This window comes from Amblyraja radiata, chromosome 7 (assembly GCF_010909765.2).
Source record: "Amblyraja radiata isolate CabotCenter1 chromosome 7, sAmbRad1.1.pri, whole genome shotgun sequence".
In the NCBI taxonomy this organism is placed as follows: Eukaryota; Metazoa; Chordata; class Chondrichthyes; order Rajiformes; family Rajidae; genus Amblyraja; species Amblyraja radiata.
The window spans coordinates 86609356-86633715 of NC_045962.1; the positions used below are offsets into that span (position 1 = coordinate 86609356).

General features: G+C 50.1%; 1 protein-coding gene across 2 annotated transcripts in view; it reads left to right on the forward strand.

The window, feature by feature from the left end:
* Positions 1 to 6664: 6664 nt before the first annotated feature.
* Positions 6665 to 24360, forward strand: part of LOC116975610 (ciliogenesis associated TTC17 interacting protein) — a 41640-nt gene continuing 23944 nt past the window's right edge. The window contains exons 1-8 of one of the 2 annotated variants that reach the window (XM_033024920.1): positions 6665 to 6709; positions 16518 to 16806; positions 18145 to 18228; positions 19557 to 19640; positions 20822 to 20905; positions 21531 to 21614; positions 23117 to 23200; positions 24113 to 24196. In XM_033024920.1, coding sequence (XP_032880811.1) covers positions 16534 to 16806; positions 18145 to 18228; positions 19557 to 19640; positions 20822 to 20905; positions 21531 to 21614; positions 23117 to 23200; positions 24113 to 24196 — 777 coding nt within the window. In that variant the 5' untranslated portion in view covers positions 6665 to 6709; positions 16518 to 16533. Of the gene's footprint in view, positions 6710 to 6769; positions 6784 to 16517; positions 16807 to 18144; positions 18229 to 19556; positions 19641 to 20821; positions 20906 to 21530; positions 21615 to 23116; positions 23201 to 24112; positions 24197 to 24360 lie in introns of those variants that run through there. The other variant, XM_033024919.1, reaches the window with a different exon arrangement.

Here is a 24360-nt window from a genome sequence, read left to right on the forward strand (position 1 = left end):
CCTGTTCTTGCCACCAAGGTGGATAACCTCACATTTATCCACATTAAACTGCATCTGCCATGCATCTGCCCACTCACCCAACCTGTCCAAGTCACCCTGCATTCTCGTAGCATCCTCCTCACAGTTCACACTGCCACCCAGCTTTGTGTCATCGGCAAAACGACGAAACTGAGGTAAATATTAACACCCACAAAATGTAGAGAACTTGCGGTGAAGGCCGCGTGTAAAATTGTTGGGGCGTTCTTTCCTTTAAGTTTAATTTAGAGATACATATCGTGGAAACAGGCCCTTCAGCCCACCGAGTCTGTGCCGACCAGCGATCCCCACCATCAGCGGTCACTCGAAACGAATATGACTGTCCTCTCATGGAGGACGCCTGTGCGTGACTGTGTTTAACGTGGGGAGACTGGTGCACAGACAGCCACCCCACGTGGGGTCCTTGACAGATCTGGGTCAGGATCCAGTGGCATGGAGTCCAAGACGACCGGAGACCCTTTTCTGCTGCAGCCTTCATCCGCCTTCCCAGCCGTTGTGACGTTCCATAGAAACATAGAAATTAGGTGCAGGAGTAGGACATTCGGCCCTTCGAGCCTGCACCGCCATTCAATATGATCATGGCTGATCATCCAACTCAGTATCCCGTACCTGCCTTCTCTCCATACCCTCTGATCCCCTTAGCCACAAGGGCCACATCTAACTCCCACTAAAGTTCCACTAAAGTCAGCCATCGTCCTCCGCCTGTTCCACCGTTGAGGGCTTGGTTGGATTGCTCTTTGTCAGAGACCTCCCCCTCGACCTTACCGCCATGGGTGGCCCTACCAGGAGCACAGCTCCAGACGGCATCTCAGGTCCACACAAGCTTCTCCACCACGACAAGGTGACAATCCACGGAGAAGAGTGATTCCACTCACCATCACCATCACCATCACCATCACCATCACCATCACCATCACCATCACCATCACCATCACACACACACACACACACACACACACACACACACACACACACACACACACACTCACTCTCACTCACACTATCCTACACACACACACTATCCCACACACACACTTGACACTATCCTACACACGGGATAATTGACATTTATACCTAGCCAATTAAGCTGCAAACCTGCACGTCTTTGGAGTGTGGGAGGAAACCGGAGATCTCGGAGAAAACCCACGCAGGTCACGGGGAGAACGTTAGCGTTACGAGCCACTAAGCGACATCCTCAGAGCTCCGACGTACCCGCTACGTACATTCTACGTGCTTCCACGAGTTTGATTTTTTTTTTTAAACTCGGGAGAGCTCCTGAATGAACTCGTACAGTGGGACGGCTTTTAGGATTGTTGTTGATAGAGCAGAGGGCTGTGCGTTCAGAGCCTAGGGTGTGAGGTTGGAGTGGGTAATGGGTCTGGGGAAGTCAAAATGGTTGATTTCACCCAGAGAGTTGTGAATCTGTGGAATTCTCCGCCACAGAAGGCAGTGGATGATCTCAAGAGACCGATATCGCTCTTTGGGCTAACGGAATCAAGGGATATGGGGAGAAAGCAGGAACGGGGTACTGATTTTGGATAATCAGCCATGATCATATTATAGCCTGGGACTGGATATCAAGTATCCCGACAGGCTTTGCGAGGATGCTACTAGCTACAGACGGACAGAGCAAAATGCTGGAGCCAGAAGAACAAAGGGGCACAATGAAAGCGGTCAGGTCATTGACATCCGGTGGGGCAGAGCTGAAGGTAACTTCACGGCCAAGGCAGTACGGCCTTGATGAGATAAAGTGCCCGGAACGGACATATTGCAAAATAACTCTACAATGAGAAGGAGATAGGAACAGGCAACATAAATATCCATGGCCAGAGCGAGCACCACCGGAAATTGGAGGAACAGCACCTCATATTCCACTTGGGGAGTCTGCATCCTGGGGGCATGAACATTGAATTCTCCCAATTTTGTTAGCCCTTGCTGTCTCCTCCCCTTCCCATCTCTCCCTCAGCCCTTGGGCTCCTCCTCCTTTTTCCTTTCTTCTCCCCCCACCCCCCATCAGTCTGAAGAAGGGTTTCGGCCCAAAACGTTGCCTATTTCCCTCGCTCCATAGATGCTGCTGCACGCGCTGAGTTTCTCCAGCATTTTTGTGTACCTATAATTAAGAAACTCCCTAGCCTGATAAGGAATGAAGATGTGTTTTGTTTATTCAGCCCTTGGAGGAGGGACAGCTTGAAATGATCGACTATAAAGCCACTAGGCCTTGGGTTAGAACAGAGGCTTCCTTTAGGAGATTGAAGGAAAGTTAGTGGAAAAGATGGGCGGTCGGAGACATCGGCAGCGACAACATGGGAACAACAATCGCTAGATGGAGGGACCTGGGTCTGAAGCTCAGAGATGACTACCCCCATACCAACAGAGTGAATCTGGCCATTTCATTCATAGGGGTTATAACTGACTCCAACTCATGAGTTTTGTGATTTAGTTTAAGAAGTGATGAAACATAGGAACATAGAAAATAGGTGCAGGAGAGCAGCACCGCCATTCATTGTGATCATGGCTGATCGTCCCCAATCAATAACCCGTGTCTGCCTTCTCCCCATATCCCTTGATCCCACTAGCCCATAGAGCTCTATCTTAAGCCCTTGTCCCACTTACGTGTCTTTGGCACGCTAATTATGCGACCTCGTGGTCCCGCGCGATTGCATGCGCCCGTACAGCCGTCTGGAGCGCGTGACGTCATTTGAAGATAAACACAAAATGCTGGAGTAACTCAGCAGGACCGGCAGCATCTCTGGAGAGAAGGAATGGGTGGCGTTTCGTGTCGAGAATCTCTTCAGTCTGAAAGAAGGGTCTTGACCCGAAACGTCATCCAGAGATGCTGCCGGTCCCACTGAGTTACTCCTGCATTTTGTGTCTATCTTCAATTTTCTTGGCCCCGCTCTGGAAGTAGAAGTGGGGGCGGATCCGGACCGCAACGGCCGTGAGCCCCAGGCCAAGCTCGGCGATCGTTTGCCTGCTTCTGCTGCAGTTGGAGGTGAGACGTTGCGTCGCGCCAGGGTCTTGGGCCTGTCCCACTTTGGCCGTCAGTTACACGACAGGCCGTTGGCGCACGAAGATTTCATTCGCTACAAAAATTTCGGAGCCCCGCGCGATGTTGCGGACAACTACATACCCCTCCGAGCTTCTCAGTGGGACCGGCCCCGCACGGCCATACGGTGCCCGTGCGCCTCAACGCGACCACGGGGTCGCGTAATTTGCATGCCAAGGACACGTAAGTGGGACAGGCCCTTTACTCTCTTAAATCCATCCCGTGATTTGGCCTCCACTGCCCTCTGTGGCAGGGAATTCCACAAATTCACAACTCTCTGGGTGAAAACGTTTTTTCTCACCTCAGTCTTAAATGGCCCCTTTATTCTAAGACTCTGGCCCCCTGGTTCTGGACTCGCCCAACATTGGGAACATTTTTCCTACATCTAGCTTTTCCAGTCCTTTTATAATTTTATATGTTTCTATAAGATCCCCCCCCCCCCCCCATCCTTCTAAACTCCAGTGAATACAAGCCTAGTCTTTTCAATCTTTCCTCATATGACAGTCCCGCGATCCCAGGGATCAATCTCGTGAACCTACGCTGCACTGCCTCAATCACAAGGATGTCCTTCCTCAAATTAGACCAAAACTACACAATACTCCAGATATGGTCTTACCAGAGCTCTATACAACTGCAGAAGAAGTTGAAATAGTAAAGTAGATACAATGACAGATTTTTATATCGGTACAAGGATTCCTCCCATAGTCACTATGATTGAAGACGGGTTCAGGAGATAATCGCAACGCACTCACGAGTTCTCCGCGAGACATTCAAAGCCGTCGAAAGATAAAGTCCCTGCCCCACTGTACGAGGTAATTCAAGAGATCTCCCGAGTTTTCCCCTGTCCGTAGCGGGTCCGTAGGAGTTCGTGGATGTCTCCTAGCGGCTCGTACGAGTATTTTTATTACTCGTGGACATTTTCTGCAGGGATGAAAAAAACGTCACGAGTTTACCGGATGTCCCGAATACCTACCGTTAGCATTACGAGCCGCTACGAGACATCCACGAACTCCTACGGACATTCTCCGGATTAGCGGAATACACAGAAGAACTCTTGAATTACCTCGTACAGTGGGACAGGGGCTTAAATCTTCCAAACACAGTCTCTTAATTAGTAGCTTCTTTATTGTAGTAGTAAAAACAGTAAGATATTCATCCAAGGAAGACAAAAATGCTGGAGAAACTCAGCGGGTGAGGCAGCATCTAACTGATGTAACCCTGAAGGGTTTTGGCCCGAAACGTCGCCTATTTTCTTCGCTCAATAGATGCTGCCTCACCCGCTGAGTTTCTCCAGCATTTTTGTCTACCTTCGATTTTCCAGCATCTGCAGTTCCTTCTTAAACAAGATATTCATCCAAACTTCTTCTTGGTTAAGTACATTTTGATCTTACATTTTGGTCAAACTGATGCATGGACGAAAGCTGTGACCTCTCCCCCATGCTTCTTCAAACTAAACTAAAAACTACTAGGGCATCTGCGCCAGAATCCCAGCCGCAAACAGGCCTCAGACTACTTATAAATCCCACCCACATAATTACAGGCAGACATAATTTAAAGGTAACTGGTTATAGATATAACACACTGAGTTAAGCTAAAATGGCTACTGCAGTAAATGAGAAGTATTAGAAGTCAGTTGTTTGCATGCATGTTTAAAGTTACTCGAGCGTTAATAAAGATTAAGTTGTATTGAACCAGGGGTGGGGAACCTTTTCATGTTGGAATGCCGCATTAGGTTAGCTGTAATCTAATAAGGCCGCACCCAAGAAACATCAATGAGATGTACTTCAAAATGTACATTATTTTGTAAAAATCTAACTACAATGTACTAACTATCATCAAAGTATCATCAAAGACCCACACCATCCTGGCCACACACTCATCTCCCTGCTACCTTCAGGTAGAAGGTACAGGAGCCTGAAGACTGCAACGACCAGGTTCAGGAATAGCTACTTCCCCACAGCCATCAGGCTATTAAACCTGGCTCGGACAAAACTCTGAACATTAATAACCCATTATCTGTTATTTGCACTTTATCAGTTTATATATTCATGTGTTTTGTAGTCAATGGACGACAGATGGCACAATGGGCTAAGTGTTCGGCTGGCAACCTGAAGGTGGCCGGTTCGAATCCTGCTTGGAGTGTGTACTGTCGTTGTGTCCTTGGGCAAGACACTTCACCTACCTTTGCCTGGGACTAGAGACGGAAATTAGCTACTGATTGGCTACAATCTCGCATATTTACATGCAAATGTTCATTAATATGCACTGTCCCTATAAACAAATTAAAAAAAAAAAAAAAAAAAAAAATGCCTATTATGTTCTGTTGTGCTGAAGCAAAGCAAGAATTTCATTATCCGATCAGGGACACATGACAATAAACTCACTTGAACTTGAACTTAACTTGAACGGAGACGAGGAAACACTTTTTCTCACAGAGAGTGGTGAGTCTGTGGAATTCTTCGTCTCAGAGGGCGGTGGAGGCAGATTCTCTGGATGCTTTCAAGAGAGAGCTAGATAGGGCTCTTAAAGATAGCTGCAGCAGAAAAGGGTCTGTGCACCAGTCTCCCCACGTTAAACAAAGTCACGCACATGCGTGTCATACTCGTTTCGAGTGACCGTCGATAATAATAATAATAATAATGGATGGGATTTATATAGCGCCTTTCTAATACTCAAGGGGCTTTACATCGCATTATTCATTCACTCCTCAGTCACACTCGGTGGTGGTAAGCTACTTCTGTAGCCACAGCTGCCCTGGGGCAGACTGACGGAAGCGTGGCTGCCAATCTGCGCCTACGGCCCCTCCGACCACCACCAATCACTCACACACATTCACACACAGGTAAAGGTGGGTGAAGTGTCTTGCCCAAGGACACAACGACAGTATGCACTCCAAGCGGGATTCGAACCGGCTGCCTTCCGGTTGCCAGCCGAACACTTAGCCCATTGTGCCATCTGTCGTCGATGAAGCCAGTGCCGGTCTCAAGCCCAGAGAAAGGAGGAGGGTTGGGCGTACGGCTAGCGCCCTTACCCCATAAAACCAGGGGCCACAGTCTTAGAATAAAGGGGAGGCCATTTATGACTGAGGTGAGAAAAAACGTTTTCACCCAGAGAGTTGTGAATTTGTGGAATTCCCTGCCACAGAGGGCAGTGGAGGCCAAGTCACTGGATGGATTTAAGAGAGAGTTAGATAGAGCTCTAGGGGCTAGTGGAGTCAAGGGATATGGGGAGAAGGCAGGCACGGGTTATTGATTGGGGATGATCAGCCATGATCACACTGAATGGTGGTGCTGGCTCGAAGGGCCGAATGGCCTCCTCCTGCACCTATTGTCTATGTTTTTATGTTTCTCTGCATGGGACATGTTGGGTCGGTGTGGGCAAGATGGGCCGAAGGGCCTGTTTAAACATCCACAGTGTGGAACCACTGTGTGGAATGGAAGCACCTGTTGAGCTTGGCTGGGCCAAAGCTGGGCAATGATGCCAAGAGGTGGCAGTGTGGGTGGGTCAGGGGAGGGAGGGACCGTTGCCGTGGAGACGGCAGGCGCGGCCAGGACATCTCTGGGGTGCCGGGGGTTGGTTGCCTTGGCGACGGGGTCTTGAGCGACGCTGGGCGCCGCCATCTTGCTGGTGAGTGAGGGAGGGAGCGCCGCGGGCAGTGAGGGAGGGAGCGCCGCGGGCAGTGAGTGAGGGAGCGCCGCGGGGTGAGGGAGGGAGCGCCGCGGGCAGTGAGTGAGGGAGCGCCGCGGTCGGTGAAGGTTCGACCCGAGGCAGTGAGGGATCGCCGCCGGGTGAGTGAAGGAGCGCCGCGGGGTGAGTGAGGGAGCGCCGCGGGGTGAGTGAAGGAGCGCCGCGTGGTGGGTGAGGGAGCGCCGCAGTGGGGTGAGTGAGGGAGCGCCGCGGGCAGTGAGGGAGCGCCGCGGCCGGTGAAGGTTCGACCCAAGGCAGGGAGGGAGCGCCGCGGGGTGAGTGAGGGAGCGCCGCCACGGGGAGTGAGGGAGCGCCGCGGCCGGTGAAGGTTCGACCCGAGGCAGTGAGGGAGCGCCGCGGGGTGAGTGAGGGAGCGCCGCGGGGTGAGTGAGGGAGCGCCGCGGGGTGAGTGAGGGAGCGCCGCGGGGCAGTGAGGGAGCGCCGCGGGGTGAGGGAGGGAGCGCCGCCGCGGGGAGTGAGGGAGCGCCGCGGCCGGTGAAGGTTCGACCCGAGGCAGTGAGGGAGCGCCGCGGGGCAGTGAGGGAGCGCCGCGGGGTGAGGGAGGGAGCGCCGCCGCGGGGAGTGAGGGAGCGCCGCGGGGTGAGTGAGGGAGCGCCGCGGGGCAGTGAGGGAGCGCCGCGGGGCAGTGAGGGAGCGCCGCGGTGAGGGAGTAACACACAACCATTGGCTGAAGAAGGGTCTGGACACGAAACATCACCCCTTCCTTCTCCACAGATGCTGCCCGACCCGCTGAGTAACTCCAGCACTCTCTCTCTCTGTGTCTATCTCTGGTGTAAACCAGCATCTGCAGTGCCTTCCTACACCACCTTGCTTACTGGTTGCTGCAGGATCCCTATTTATTTTTATTCCTTCCAAGGACTTTATTCAATAATTGCATATTACAATGTACCAGAAGGTACACAACTGTTCAAATGTCACGTTACATAGAAACATAGAAAATAGGTGCAGGAGGAGGCCATTCGGCCCTTCGAGCCTGTACCGCCATTCATTGTGATCATGGCTGATTGTCCCCAATCAATAACCCGTGCCTGCCTTCTCCCCATATCCCTTGATACCACTAGCCCCTAGAGCTCTATCTAACTCTCTCTTAAATCCATCTAGTGAATTCCCTCTGTGGCAGGGAATTCCACAAATTCACAACTCTCTGGGTGAAAAGGTTTTTTCTCACCTCAGTTTTAAATGGCCTCCCCTTTATTCAAAGACTTTAGCCCCTGGTTCTGGACTCGCCCAACATTGGGAACATCTTTCCTGCATCTAGCTTGTCGAGTCCATTTATAATTTTATATGTTTCTATGTTTATACATTGCAATCATTATAATACAATAGTGGCTTCTCTATCTGCAATGCTCTCGACCCCTCCACCGCGGCGGCCAGCGTTGACGGAAGGCCGCTAGAGTCCCCGTGGACACTGCGTGTTCCCTCTCCAGGGACACGCGAGCACGGACATAGGACGCAGGCAGCCGACTCTGGTGTGACCATCGACCGCCCGCTGCCTGGACCCGCGAACGGCCATCTTGGCCAAACCAACAGGGAGGTCCCACCCTGAACTGAACTGAATAGTGAAACACTTGGATAGAGTAGATGTGGGGAGCATGTTTCCATTAGTGGGAGAGTCTAGGACTGGAGGTCAGAGCCATAGAATTAAAGGATGTTCTTTTAGGAAGGAGATCAGGAGGAATTTAGTCAAAGGTCAGTGAATATGTGGGATTCTTTGCCACAGACGGCTGTGGAGGCCACAAGCCAATGGATATTTTTAAGGCAGAGATAGATAGATTTATGATTAGTACGGGAGTCCGAGGTTATGGGGAGAAGGCAGGAGAATGGGGTTAGGAGGGAGAGATAGATCAGCGATGATTGAATGGCAGAGTAGACTTGATGGGCCGAATGGCCTAATTCTACTCCTATCACTTATGAAGTTATGACCCTCCCCACCTCCTGCCTTGTGCCCAAATACCAGAATGGTGGGACTAAAATGCAACCAAAACTTGAGGAGCAGCCCCTTCAGATACTCGTACAGGGGGCTGCAACCTCTCACGCTCCGTATACACGTGGAACACAGTCTCTTCCTCGCCGCAGAAGCTGGCGAGTGTTTGCCGGGCTGGCGAATCGCTCACTGCAGCTCCAGCCATGGAACAGCCTCAGTGCAAGAGCATCGGGCCGTCGGAAGCTGCCGTGAGAGTATCTGTACCGAATTCGCCCTGGTGATCGGCATGGACCAGGCTGTGGCTCAGTGCATCCTGGAGGACAACCAGTGGCTGCTGGAAGTCGGTACCAAGCACTGGGTAGAAGCAGTGGAAGATAGTGGCCTTCAAATGGGGGTGGTTGGTGAAAGCATCCTGCTTGCCTGCTAGATTTCCACTTACTGTAACTGCAGGAAAAATGTTCCTGATGTTGGGGAAATTCAGAACCAGGGGGCACGCAGTTTAAGAATAAGGGGTAGTCCATTTAGGACTGAGAAGAGGACAAACTTTCTTCACCCAGAAAGTTGTGAGTCTGTGGAATTCTCTGCCATAGGCAGTGGAGGCCAATTCACTGGATGTTTTCAAGAGAGAGTTACATTTAGCTCCTGAGGTTAGAGAAATCAAGGGATATGGGGAAAAAACAGGAAAGAGGTACTGATTTTAGATGAACAGCCATGATCATATTGAATGGCAGTGCTGGCTCGAAGGGCCGAATGGCATATTCCTGCACCCATCTTCTATGTTTCTATACTTGAGTATATAGCAATAAACCTGGACCACTTGATATTGAAGTATTCATGCATGGTGGAGGTATAATGTAGTCATAGAGTGATACAATGTGAAAACAGGCCCTTCGGCCCAACTTGCCCACACCCGCCAACTTGTCCCAGCTATACTACCTGCTTTTGGTCCATATCCCTCCAAACATAGAAAATAGGTGCAGGAGTAGGCCATTCGGCCCTTTGAGCCTGCACCGCCATTCAATATGATCATGGCTGATCATCCAACTCAGTATCCTGTACCTGCCTTCTCTCCATCCCTTTAGCCACAAGGGCCACATCTAACTCCCTCTTAAATATATCCAATGAACTGGCCTCAACTACCTTCTGTGGCAGAGAATTCCAGAGATTCACCACTCTCTGTGTGAAAAATGATTTTCTCATCTCGGTCCTAAAAGATTTCCCCCTTATCCTTAAACTGTGACCCCTTGTTCTGGACTTCCCCAACATCGGGAACAATCTTCCTGCATCTAGCCTGTCCAACCCCTTAAGAATTTTGTAAGTTTCTATAAGATCCTGTCCTATCCATGTATCAGTCAAACTGTTTCTCAAATGTTGAGATAGTCCCTGCCTCAACTACCTTCTCTGGCAGCTTGTTCCATACACCCACCACCCTTTGTGTGGAAAAAGCTACCCCTTAAAAAGTTACCTCTTAAAATACTTCAAACAGAAAACATTGAAATCACACTTCTACAATGCACTAAAACATGATTTTAATACATCAAATTTCAAAAAGTCCCTACCGTGGGAGGGGGGACACTATCTCCAAGGCCAGTGATCAGTGATCGCTCAGCCCTCCCACTTTCAAAACCGCTCCGCAGCCCCTGGTTCAGATGAAGAGCACTGTCAGATGTGAGCGGGGAACTGAGGCCAGTTGTCCATGATGTCCAGATCCCAATGCTGAGTGCTTCGTGTTTTGGAGTTGGCTAATGTTATTGATTTGTAATTAGCCTGATTTGTAATTAGTTGACAAAACCTTAATTTATTAATCTGGAATATGCAGGGGGATGGGATAAGTGTAATATTAAAATGACATGCAAGGTGTCAGGCTGTCACAACATACAAGCCCGATAACCCATTATTTCCTTCAATTAAATATTGGGAAGGTAGCACTATTGTCATTTGCACTCAACTATTATGTTTATTTACCTCACCTACTATTTCTAAACCCCCCCCCCAATTCCTTTGACAGGTTGAATAGAAATGTCCCTAATCTCATTGTTTTATTAATTGAACACGTAGATGAACATTCTCAAGGAGTGCAATCAGATGGAAACTGATTCAGATGCGATGTTTAAGAGCTTGTTCAAAGAAGGGGCATATTTTAAAGGAGTGACAGAGATACTTGCAGGGGAATGTGTGAGGAGGTTATTATTTGTGTTTAGTTTTGGCTTGAACCAGGACATCTGAAGATTCAAAGTTTAATATAGTAATTGTGCTGATACTGACTCCAACCAACCATGTAATGAATATCATCCATTCCGGAGGTTTTATTTTCCTTATTTTCTGTGGTATTCATAACACAACAATGATAAAAAGATCTTTGTTTTGATTGCACCTACCAACATGCATACATTATTACATTACAGTTAATATTTACCAAGGGTAAAGTTTTGTTCCAATGCTCCCCATTCCCAATTACTTCTACATTGAAGTGATTGAAATCCAAGTGAAGTTTAAATGGCATCATAAAAGTAAAACCTCCGGAATGGATGATATTCATTACGTGGTTGGTTGGGGTCAGTATCAGCACAATTACTATATTAAACTTTGAATCTTCAGATGTCCTGGTTCAAGCTAAAACTAAAGACAAATAATAACCTCCTCACACATTCCCCTGCAAGTATCTCCGTCATTCCTTTAAAATATGCCCCCTTTGAACAAGCTCTTAAACATCGCATCTGAATCAGTTTCCATCTGATTACACTCCTTGAGGATGTTCATCTACGTGTTCAATTAATAAAACAACGAGATTGGGGACATTTCTATTCAACCTGTCAAAGGAATTGGGAGGGGGTTAGAAATAGTCAGTGAGGTAAACAAACATAATAATTGAGTGGCAAATGACAATAGTGCTACCTTCCCAATATTTAACTGAAGGAAATAATGGGTTATCAAAGCTGTATGTTGTGACAGACAGCCTGACACCTTTCATGTCATATAATATTACATTTATCCCATCCCCCTGGATATTTCGGATTAATCAATTAAAGTTTTCTCAACTAATTACAAATCAGGCTAATTACAATCAATAACGTTATCCAACTCCGAAACATGAAGCGCTGAGCATTGGGATCCAGACATCACGGACAACTGGCCTCAGTTCCCCGCTCACATCTGGCAGTGTTCTCCGTGGAGCGTTTTTGAAAGGGGGGAGGCTGAGCAATCACTGATCACTGGCCTTGGGGGTACCCGGTGAGGGAGTGGAGCAACCGAGTGGGGAGAGGGTGTGGAAGAAGGGTGTCCCCCCTCGCAGGGTAGGAACTTTTTGAAATTTGATGTATTAAAATCATGTTTTAGTGCATTGTCGAAGTATGATTTCAATGTTTTTATATGAAGTATTTTTAAGAGGTAATTTTTTAAGGGGTAACTTTATCCACACAAAGGGTGGTGGGTGTATGGAACAAGCTGCCAGAGGAGGTAGTTGAGGCAAGGATCCCGACATTTAAGAAAAACTTAGACTGATACATGGATAGGACAAGTTTGGAGGTATGGACCAAAAGCAGGTAGTGTAGCTGGGACATGTTGGCAGGTGTGGGCAAGTTGTGCCGAAGGGCCTGTTTTAACACTGTATCACTCTGTGACTACATTATAACTCCACCATGCATGAATGCTTCAAAATCAAGTGATCGAGTTTTATTGCCATATACTCAAGCATAGAAAATAGGTGCAGGAATAGGCCATCGGCCCTTCAAGCCAGCACTGCCATTCAATATGATCATGGCTATTCATCTAAAATCTGTACCTCTTTCCTGTTTTTTCCCCATATCCCTTGATTTCATTAGCCCCAAGAACTAAATGTAACTCTCTCTTGAAAACATCCAGTGAATTGGCCTGCACTGCCTTCTGTGGCAGAGAATTCCACAGGTTCACAACTCTCTGTGTGAAGAAAGTTTGTCCTCATCTCAGTCCTAACTGCCCCCACCCCCCCTTTATTCTTAAACTGTGACACCTGGTTCTGAACTCCAACATCGGAAACATTTTTCCTGCAGTTACAGTAAGTGAAAATCTAGTAGGCAAGCAGGATGCTTTCTCCAACCACCCCCATTTGAAGTCCACTATCTTCCACCGTTTCTACCCAGTGCTTGGTACTTAACTCCAGCAGCCACTGGTTGTCCTCCAGGATGCATTGAGACGCAGCCTGATCCATGCCGGTCACCTGGGCGAATTTGGCACAGAGACTCTCACGGCAGCGGCGCAACGCTTTCGGCGCCTTGCACTGAGACTGCTCCATGGCTGGAGCTGCAGTGAGCGACTCACCAGCCCGGCAAACACTCGCCAGCCCCGCTCCCCGTCCGCATCCGTCCCAGTCGCTGCTTCTGCTTCCAACACCCGTGGCCCATGCAGTTGATATGAGTTTTGAAATTTTCGTTGATCACAGAATTTCTCACAACAGAGCGAGAGAAGTTTGTGATCAGCGTGAGAATTTGGCGAAATGCGTGATTCTCACGCTCAATGCATTGGAGCTGGCAGCCCTGCCTCTCTATCCCCTTCTCTCTCTCCCCCCTCTCTCTCCCCCCCTCTCTCTCCCTCCCTCTCTCTCTCTCTCTCCCTCCTCTCCTCCTCTCTCCCCCCTCTCTCCATCTCTCCCCCATTTCTCCCTCTCCCCCATTTCTCCCTCCCACTCTCTCCCTCCCCTCTCTCTCCCACCTCTCCTCACATCCTCTCTCTCCTCTCTCTCTCTCTCCTCTCTCTCCCCCATTTCTCCCTCCCTCTCCCCCTTGCTCTCTCTCTTTCTCCTCTTTCTCTTTGCCCCCCTATCTCTCTCTCTTTCCCCCATTTCTCTTTCCCCCTCTCCCTCTTCCCCCTCTCTCTTTTACCACCCCTCTCTCTTCCCCCTCTCTCTCCCATTCTCTCCTACCCTCTCCTCCCTCCCCACCCCCTCTCTCTCTTCCCTCTTTCTTCCCTCTCACCCCCCTCCCCCCCCCTTTCCCTCTTCTCTAACTCCATTCACGCCCCCTCTGTCACTCCCCTCTCTCTCCTCTCACCCCTCTCTCTCTCCCCACTGTCTCCCTGTCTCCTTCCCCTCTCTCTTTCTTGCTCCACCTCCCTTTGAGAGTCTGTCCCTTCGGCACAGAGACTCTCGCGGCAGCGGCAGCAGCAGCGGCGCAGCGCTTCCGACGCCTCCGACGGCCCGGGGACTCTTGCATTGCTCTATGGCCGGAGCTGCAGCGAGCGGCTCGTCAGCCCCGCAAACACTCGCCAGCGCCGGCTCCCCGTATCTGTCCCCGCTCGCTGCTTCCATTCCTCCCTCAGCCCCGGCTCTCCAACACCCGCGGACCATGCAGTTTATCTGAGTTTCACAGAGTGTGAGAAATTTCTGATCAGCGTGAGGGCGTGAGAGTTTGCCTGAGGGCGTGATTCTCACGCTCAAAGCGTGAGAGTTGGCAGCCCTGCGTCTGGGCTGCGTCCGCAATTTGCTACAATTTCTTGCGGTCTTGGAGGGAGCTGTTCCCAAACCAAGCCGTGATGCATCCTGATAAATGCTTTCACGCAGTATAACAAGTGGAGCAAAGGCGGAGTGGACACAAGGGGGTGAATGTCTGAATTCTGTTTCGAAGATAGACACAAAGAGTTGGAGTAACTCAGCGGGTCAGACAGCTCTGGAGAAAAGGAATCGGGTTAAACTATTCCCTTTGTCCAGAGATGCCATCTAACCTGCTGAGTTACTCCAGCTATTTGCGTCTATCTTTGGTTTAAACCAACATCTGTAGTTCTGGAGAGCCTGGAGTATGAAGAAGGGTCACGACCCGAGACATCATCGACTCCTTCTATCTAGAGGCTGCCTGTCCCGTTGAGTTACTCCAGAATTTTGTGTCTATCCGCAGTTCCTTCCTACACTAATTCTGCTCCGATGACTCATGAACTTAGGACAGTTAAGGGCTTGGACAAGCTAGAGGCAGGAAACATGTTCCCGATGTTGGGGGAGTCCAGAAGCAGGGGCCACAGTATAAGAATAAGGAGTAAGACATTTAGAACGGAGACGAGTGGTGAGTGGTGGAATTCTCTGCCTCAGAGGGCGGTGGAGGCCGGTTCTCTGGATGCTTTCAAGAGAGAGCTGGATAGGGCTCTTAAATATAGCGGAGTCAGGGGATATGGGGAGAAGGCAGGAACGGGGTACTGATTGGGGATGATCAGCCATGATCACATTGAATGGTGGTGCTGGCTCGAAGGGCCAAATGGACTACTGCTGCACCTATTGTCTATTGTCTATTGACAGCAGTGGGGGAAAGCTATGGTGCTGTGTATTTGATGAAATGTCAGTCTGAGGTTAACCTGCCCCTCGGGTAGATGTGAAAGTAGCTATGATGCTACTTTGAAGAAGATCAGGGAAGGCCCACCACCGACAAGGTCAATATTGACCCCTCAGTCAACCTCACTGATATAGATTGTCTTGTCATTGTCCCAATGACGTCTGTGGAACCTCACCACGTGCACATTGACTGCGGCAGCAACTACATTTCCTAACACCATACTTTTGAAAAAAGGACACAAAGTGCTGGAGTAACTCAGCGGGTCATGCAGCATCTCTGGAGAAGATGGACACAAAGTGCTGGAGTAACTCAACGGTCAGACAGCATTTCTGGAGACAAGAAATAGGTTACTTTTCGGGTCGAGACAATAGACTATAGGTGACTGATCAGCTATGATCACATTGAATGGCGGTGCTGGCTCGAAGAGCCGAATGGCCTACTCCTGCACCTATTGTCTGTTGTCTATTGTCTATTGACATTTTGGGCCTGGACCTTTCTTCAGACCTATTGAGTATAGAAGTTGGGATATTATAGACAATAGACAATAGGTGCAAGAGTAGGCCATTCGGCCCTAAGAGCCAGCACTGCCATTAAATATGATCATGGCTGATCATCCCCAATCAGTGCCCCGTTCCTGCCTTCTCCCCATATCCCCTGACTCCGCCATCTTTAAGAGCCCTATCTAGCTCTCTCTTGAAAGTATCCAAAGAACCGGCCTCCACCGCCCTCTGAGGCAGAGAATTCCACAGACTCACAACTCTCTGTGTGAAAAAGTGTTTCCTCGTCTCCGTTCTAAATGGCATACCCCTTATTCTTAAACTGTGGCCCCTGGATCTGGACTCCCCCAACATCGGGAACATGTTTCCTGCCTCTAGCATGTCCAAACCCTTAATAATCTTATATGTTTCAATAAGAAACCCTCTCATCTTTCTAAACTCCAGAGTATACAAGCCCAGCCGCTCCATTCTCTCAGCATATGACAGTCCCGCCAGCCCGGGAATTAACCTTGTAAACCTATGCTGCACCCCAACTCAAAAACAAGAATGTCCTTCCTCAAGTTAGGGGACACCATACTCCAGGTGTGGTCTCACTAGGGCCCTGTACAACTGCAGAAGGACCTCTTTGCTCCTATACTCAACTCCACTTGATATAAAGGAGTTGGTCGAGACCCAAAGCGTCACCTATGCCTATTCCCCAGAGATGCTGCTGGACCCGCTGAGTTAACACAGAAACATAGAAAATAGGTGCAGGAGGAGGCCATTCGGCCCTTCGAGCCAGCACCGCCATTCATTGTGATCATGGCTGATCATCCCCTATCAATAACCCGTGCCTGCCTTCTCCCCATATCCCTTGACTCCACTAGCCCCTAGAGCACTATCTAACTCTCTTAAATCCATAAACTCCAGCATTTTGCGTCTATTATCCATGTACCTATCCAAGGTTGTTCTGGGCATCATGGAGTGGGGGGGGGTCCAACGAGAAGCTTTACTGAAATGTCTCACCTCTTTTCCAGAGCAGCAGATAGAAGAATGTCATCATCCCCAGGACCACACGACCCTCCGTTGGACGAGGGAGAGGAATTGTCCCTGAGCGAGGGGAAATCCCAAAGCGGGGGGCTATCTCCCAGTAAAGGTTCATCCCAAGAGGTGACGACCCCGCCTGAGGAGAAGCCCGTCAAGGCGGCGACCTTCTCGCTGCAGCCGTCCCTGAGTGATGAGGCAGTCACGGGAGAGTCCACCCCGGCGGGGGGAAAGACCCCGATAGAGAAGACTCCATCCAGGGAGACCTCGCCCATGGAAGAGGTAACGACCCCAAAGAGGTCCTTCTGCAGTTGTACAGAGCTCTAGTGAGACCACACCTGGAGTATTGTGTGCAGCTTTGGTCTCCAATAGATGCAGGAGTAGGCCATTCAGCCCTTCGAGCCAGCACCACCATTCAATGTGATCATGGCTGATCATCCCCAATCAGTACCCCGTTCCTGCCTTCTCCCAACTCTCTGTGAGAAGAAGTGTTTCCTCTAAATGGCTTACCACTTATTCTTAAACTGTGGCCCCTGGTTCTGGACTCCCCCAACATCGGGAACATGTTTCCTGCCTCTAGCGTGTCCAAATCCTTAATAATCTTATATGTTTCAATAAGATATCCTCTCATCCTTCTAAACTCCAGAGTATACAAACCAAGCCACTCCATTCTCTCAGCATATGATAGTCCCGCCATCCTTGGAATTAACCTTGTAAACCTACACTGCACTCCCTCAATAGCAAGAATGTCCTTCCTCAAATTAGGGGACCAAAGCTGCACACAATATTCCAGGTGTAGTCTCACTAGAGCCCTGTACAACTGCAGAAGGACCTCTTTGCTCCTATACTCAACTCCACTTGTTATGAAGGCCAACATGCCATTCGCTTTCTTCACTGCCTGCTGTACCTGCATGCTTACTTTCATTGACTGATGAACAAGGATCCCCAGATCCCGTTGTACTTCCCCTTTTCCCAACTTGACACCATTTAGATAATAATCTGCCTTCTGTTTTTGCTACCAAAGTGGATAACCTCACATTTATCCACATTAAACTGCATCTGCCATGCATCTGCCCACTCACCCAACCTGTCCAAGTCACCCTGCATCCTCATAGCATCCTCCTGACAGTTCACCCTGCCACCCAGATGCCACATCTCCGAGAGAACCAGTGTCCTTCAGAGACCAAGTTCGCAGATGAAGTAAAGGAGGTCAATGAATCAATGATACTTTTATCGCCTCGTGTACCTATGTACAGTGAAATGCTTTGATTTGTACACAACCCAGTAGAATCAGACCACAGACCTCACCTAGGTGGTACATGTGTCTCCACATTTTAGCGCCAACAATGTTACAACAGCTCACTGGACAGTCCTATCTTCTTCCTGTCCATGTACGGGGCACCCCCCCCCCCTCCCCCTCGTTCTCGCCAGCTCTCCGACGGCCCCCCTCATTCACCAACGGCGTGGAGACAGGCCCTTCAGCCCAACCTCCCCACACCGACCAACATGTCAGGATTGAGAGGGAAAGACAGATCAGCCGTGATTGAATGGCAGAGTAGACTCGATAGGCCATTTGTACCTGGGCCTGATTCTCCTCCTATGACTTTTTGAATTTACCAGGAGGCAACCCCGCCAGATGCAACAGGACGGGCAGCATCTCCGAGAGAACCAGTGTCCTTCGGAGCGACAAGGTTTGCGGATGAGGTAAAGGAGGTTAATGATTTAATGATACGTTATTGTCACATGTACCGAGGTACAGTGAAATGCAGCCCTCCTCGCTCTCCGACGGCCCTCCCCAGTCTCCAATGGCGTGGAAACGGGCCCTTCGGCCCAACTTGTCCACACCAACCAGCATGACCCATCTACCCTAGTTCCACCTGCCTACATTAGGCCCAATATCCCTCTAAACCTATCCTATCCATCCATGTACCTGTCTAATTGTTTCTTAAACGATGCGATACAACCTGCCTCAACTACATCCTCTAACAACTCATTCCTTCCACGCCCGAACCTCCAGACTCAGGAACAGCTTCATTCCCAGAGCTATAGCGGTTCTGAAACGGCCCTGCTTTGTGCCCCCCCCCCCCCCCCCCCCCTGGACTGTCTCCCTCGGATGGTCACGTCGCCCAGACACATCTGCACTTTAGTCTGTTTTACTGTTCTTTGTACAAACCATGTTCTCGGGGTATCTAAATCCAAATGTTATTGGTTATTTATGTTATGACATCGGTTGGAAGCTGCATACCCAATCTCGTTGCACATGTGAAATGACAATAAAATATATTATACACCCTGAAGAAGCCTATTCGTTGCCTATTTCCTTCGCTCCATAGATGCTGCCTCACCCGCTGAGTTTCTCCAGCATTTTTGTCTACCATATACACCCACCACCCTTTGTGTGAAAAAGTCACCCCTCGGGTTCCTATTAAATCTTTCCACCCCTTAGACCTATGTCCTCTGGTTCTCGAATCCCCTACTTTGGGTGAGAGACTCGGTGCATCTACCTGACCAGTCCAGGGTTCAGAGGAGGTTTACGAGAATGAGCCCAGGAATGAGTGGGTTAACGTATGATGAGCTTCTGACGGCACTGGGCCTGTGCTCACTGGAGTTTAGAAGGATGAGGGAGGAGGGGGGGGGGACCTCATTGAAACTTACCGAATAGTGAAAGGCCTGGATAGAGTGGATGTGGAGAGGATATTTCCACTAGTGGGAGAGTCTAGGACCAGAGGGCACAGCCTCAGAATAAAAGGACGTACATTTGGAAAGGAGATGAGGAGGAATCTCTTTAAATCTCACCCTCTGTGATGAATCTGTGGAATTCATTTCCACAGCTGGCGGTGGAAGCCAATTCAATGGGTATTCTTAAAGCCGAGATTGACAGATGCTTGATTAGTACGGGTGTCAGGGGTTATGGGGAGAAGGCAGGAGAATGGGGTTAGGAGGGAAATAGAGATCAGCCATGTTTGAATGGCTGGGTATACTCGATGGGCCAAATGGCCTAATTCTGCTCCTATGACTTACGCATTTATCAGGTGCCAACCCCAGGAGATGCGACAGGTCGGGCAACATCTCCGAGAGAACCAGTGTCCTTCAGAGCAACAAAGTTTGCGGATGAGGTAAAGTAGGTCAATGAATCATTGATAGTTTATTGTCACGTGGACCTGGGTACAGGGAGATGCTTTTTTTTTGTACAGCTCGGTCAATTCATACAGCAGACTTCGCCTATGTTACAAAAGCTCACCGGACAGTCCTATCTTCTGCCTGCCGCTGCACGTGTCGGCAGCCCCCTCCCCCTCCATACTCCCCCCCCCCCCCCCCAACTCCCCCTCCGGTTCCCCCTTCGTTCTCGGCTGCCCTCCTCCCTCTCCCACGACCCCTCCCACCCTCACTCTCTGATGGCGTGGAAACAAGCCCTTCAGCCCAACTTGCCCACACCGATCAACCATACGTCGGGGTTGAGAGGGAACGATAGATTGGCCGCGGTTGATCTCGTTCTCCGATGGCCCTTCCTCACGGTGTGGATACAGGCCCTTCGGCCCAACTTGCCCACACAGGCCAACATGTCTCATCTACACTAGCCCCGGCTGCCCGTATTTGGCCCATATCCGACGGCCCTCCTTGTTCTCCGACGGCTCTCCCACGACGTGTAAATAGGCCCTTCAGCCCCAAACTTGCCCACATCGACCAACACGCCGGGGTTGAGAGCGAAAGGTCGATCAGCCGTGATTGGTTCTTGGTTTCTTGGCCCTCCAAAATATTCCAAATGGAATTTAAACTGGTGGTGAAGGGAGGGCTTAAGCCAGAAAGGGTTATTGGGAAGAAAGAGCTACTTTAAATTTTGTTGCATCTGGTTGGGTAACTATAGTTGGGTGGAGATTATTCCATGCTTTAATTGTGCGGGGGAAGAACGAATTGCTGTACACATGTGTCTTTGTAGCTGGGATCACAAATTGGATCGAATGCCCTCGTCTGCTCCTAATTGAATGGCGGAGGAGACTTGATGGGCCAATTGGCCTAATTCTGCACCTCTGACATGATTTTACCAGGAGATAACCCAGAGAGTTGTGAATTTGTGGAATTCCCTGCCACAGAGGGCAGTGGAGGCCAAGTCACTGGATGGATTTAAGAGAGAGTTAGATAGAGCTCTAGGGGCTAATGGAATCAAGGGATATGGGGAGAAGGCAGGCACGGGTTATTGATAGGGGACGATCCGCCATGATCACAATGAATGGCGGTGCTGGCTCGAAGGGCCGACTTGCCTCCTCCTGCACCTATTTTCTATGTTTCTATGTATTAGGAGACAACCCCGACAGATGCGACAGGACGGGCAACATCTCCGAGAGAACCAGTGACCTTCAGAACAACAAAGTTTGCGGATGAGGTAAAGGAGGCCAGTGATTTAATGATACGTTTTTGTCACGTGTACCGAGGTACAGTGAAATGCGGTCCTCCTCCCTCTCCAATGATGTGGAAACAGGCCCTTCGGCCCAGCTTGTCCACACCGATCAGCATGACCCATCTATACTAGGGGGGAAGTCAAGTCTCGGTGTTGCTTACTTGACTGGTGTATCCCCATCACTTCCGTCAGCAGATGATCAGTAAAGCTTGAGTTGGTTCTTGTGAGTTGTCTGTTGATTAAGTAGTGAACCTTATCAAAATGCTTTATTTTGTATGCGATACGGTCAAAATCACACAGCAGGCTTTACCTGGGTGGATACGCAAGTGTCGCCACGTTTTGGCTCTGGCAAAGTTACAAAGGTTCACCGAACAATCCTGCCTGCCCACGCACGTGGCATTAGCCCCCCCCCCCGCGCCTCCATACTCCCCCAACCCTCCCCGCCGGGACCCCCTTCGTTCTTGGCAGCCCACCTCGCTCTCCCACAGCCCTCCTCATTCTCCGACGACGTGTTGCCCACACCGACCAACCTGTCGGGGTTGACAGGGAAAGATAGACTCGATGGGCAAATTGGCCTAATTCTGCCCCTGTGACTTTTTGAATTTATCAGGAGGCAACCCCGGCAGATGCAACAGGACGGGCAACATCTCCGAGAGAACCAGTGTCCTTCAGAGGGACAAAGTTTGCGGATGAGGTAAAGGAGGCCGATGATTCAATAAAAGGTTGTTGTCACGTGTCCCTTGGTGCAGTGAGGTGCTTTGTTTTGTATCCAACCCGGTCAAGCCTCACCAGGTGTCACCACGTTTTGGTACCGACAGTAGCAAAAGCTCACCGAACAGTCCTCACCCTAACTCCACCACTCCTTACCACCCCCCCCTCCTCCCTACGCCGGGTCCCCCTTTGTTCTAGACCCTCACCACCCGCAGGGTTCCCCCCTTAGTTCTCAGTGGCCAAATGCTCCACCGGTTCTCACATTGTTCTCGGCGGCTCACCGACGGCCATCCACGCTCTCCGTCAGCCCTCCTCTCTCACCGATGCCCCACCCCTCTCTGATGGCCCCCCTCTCCCTCCGAAAGCCCCCCCCCCCTCTCTCACCGACAGCCCCCCCCCCCTCTCTCACCAACGGCCCCTCTCTCTCACCAATGGCCCTCCTCTCTCTGACGGCCCCCCTCTTTCACCGATGGCCCCCCACGCCCACCGATGGCCCCCTTCACTAACCGATGGCCCCCCTCGCTTTCTGACGACCTCCTCACTCTCTGACACGGTGGAAACAGGCCCTTCAGCCCAACTTGCCCACACCGACCACATGTCTCATCTACACTATAGACAATAGGTGCAGGAGTAGGCCATTGGGCCCTTCGAACCAGCTAGGCCATTCACTGTGATCATGGCTGATCATCCCCAATCAGTCTCCCGTTCCTGCCTTCTCCCCACATCCCTATCTTTAAGAGCTCGATCTAACTCTCTTGAAAGCATCCAGAGAATCGGCCTCCACTGCCCTCTGAGGCAGAGAATTCCACAGATTCACAGCTCTATGGGCGAAAAAATATGGTCCACATCTCTGTTTTAATGGCCTACCCCTTATTCTTAAACTGTGGCCCCTGGTTGTGGACACCCCCAACATCGGGAACATGTTCCTGCATCTAGCGTGTCCAATCCCTTAATATTCTTATTTGTTTCAATAAGAATCCCTCTCATCCTTCTAAATTCCAGTGTATACAAGCCCAGTCGCTCCATTCCTTCAACATATGACAGTCCTGCCATCCCGGGAATTAACCTGGTGAACCTACGCTGCACTCCCTCAACAGCAAGAATATCCTTCCTCAAATTTGGAGACCAAAACTGCACACAATACTCCAGGTGTGGTCTCACCAGGGCCCTGTACAACTGCAGAAGGACCTCTTTGCTCCCGTACTCAACTCCTCTTGGTTTGAAGGACAACAGGCCATTGGCTTTCTTCACTGCCTGCTGTACCTGCATGCTTACATTCAGTTTACTAGTCCCACCTGCCTGTATTTGGCCCATATGCAGTGACCCTCCTTGTTATCCGACGGAATGGAAACAGGCCCTTCAGCCCAACTTGCCCACACCGACAAACATGTCGGGGTTGGGAGGGAAAGTTAGATCAGCAGTGATTGAATGGACTCGATGTGCCAAATGGCCTAATTCTGCTCCTACGACTTATGAACTCATTAGGTGACAACCCCGGCAGATGCAACAGGACGGGCAGCATCTCCGAAAGAACCAGTGTCCTTCAGAGAGACAAAGTTCGCGGATGAGGTAAAGGAGGCCAATGATTTAATGATACGTTATTGTCGTGTGTGAAATACTTTGAGTTATATACAATCCGGTTAAATCATACAGCAGACCTGGGGCGGCCATGGTGGGGCAGCAGTAGAGGTTCTGCTTTACAGTGCTTGCAGCACCAGAGACCCGGGTTCGATCCTGACTACGGGTGCTGTCTGCACGGAGTTTAGAAGATGGAGGTGGGGCCTCATTGAAAGTGGAATAGTGGAAGGGGATGTGGAGAGTCAAGGACTCGAGGTCGTAGCCTCAGAATTAAAGGACGTTCCTTTAGGAAGGAGATGAGAAGGAATTTCTTTAGTCAGAAGGTGGTGAATCTGTGGAATTCTTTGCCACTGAAGGCTGTAAAGGCCACAAGTCAATGGATATTTTTAAAGCAGAGATAGATAGATTCTTGATTAGTACGGGTGTCAGGGGTTATGGGAAGAAGGCAGGAGAATGGGGTTGGGAGGGAGAGATAGATCAGCCATGATTGAATGGTGGAATAGACCTAATGGGACGAATGGCCTAATTCTTCCCCTATCACATGAATTTAGGACGAACAGTCCTATCTTCAGCCTGATGCCGCGTGTGGCAACAGCCCCCCCCCCCCCCCGCCACTTATCCCCCCTTCGCTCACCAACGGCCCCCCTCGCTATCCGACAGCGTGGAAATAGACCCTTCTGCCCAACTTGGCCACACCAACCAACTTGTCTCATCAACACTAATCCCACCTGCCTACACGTGGCCTGTATCCGACGGCTCTCCTTTCTCACCAATGGCGTGGAAACAGGCCGTTCAGCCCTACGGGGTTGAGAGGGAAAGATAGATCAGCCGTGATTGAATGGCGGAGTAGACTCGATGGACCAATTGGCCTAATTCTGCTCCTGTGACTTATGAACTTAACAGGTGACAACCCCGGCAGATGCGACAGGACGGGCAGCATCTCCGAGAGAACCAGTGTCCATCAGAGAGACAAAGTTCGCGGATGAGGTAAAGGAGGCCAGTGATTCAATGAAATGTTATTGTCACGTGTACCTAGGTACAGTGAAATGCTTTGTTTGGTGTCCAACCCGGTCAAATCATACAGCGGACCTCACCTGGGCAGGTATCACCACGTTTTAGCGCCAACAATGTAACAAAAGCTCACCGGCCCT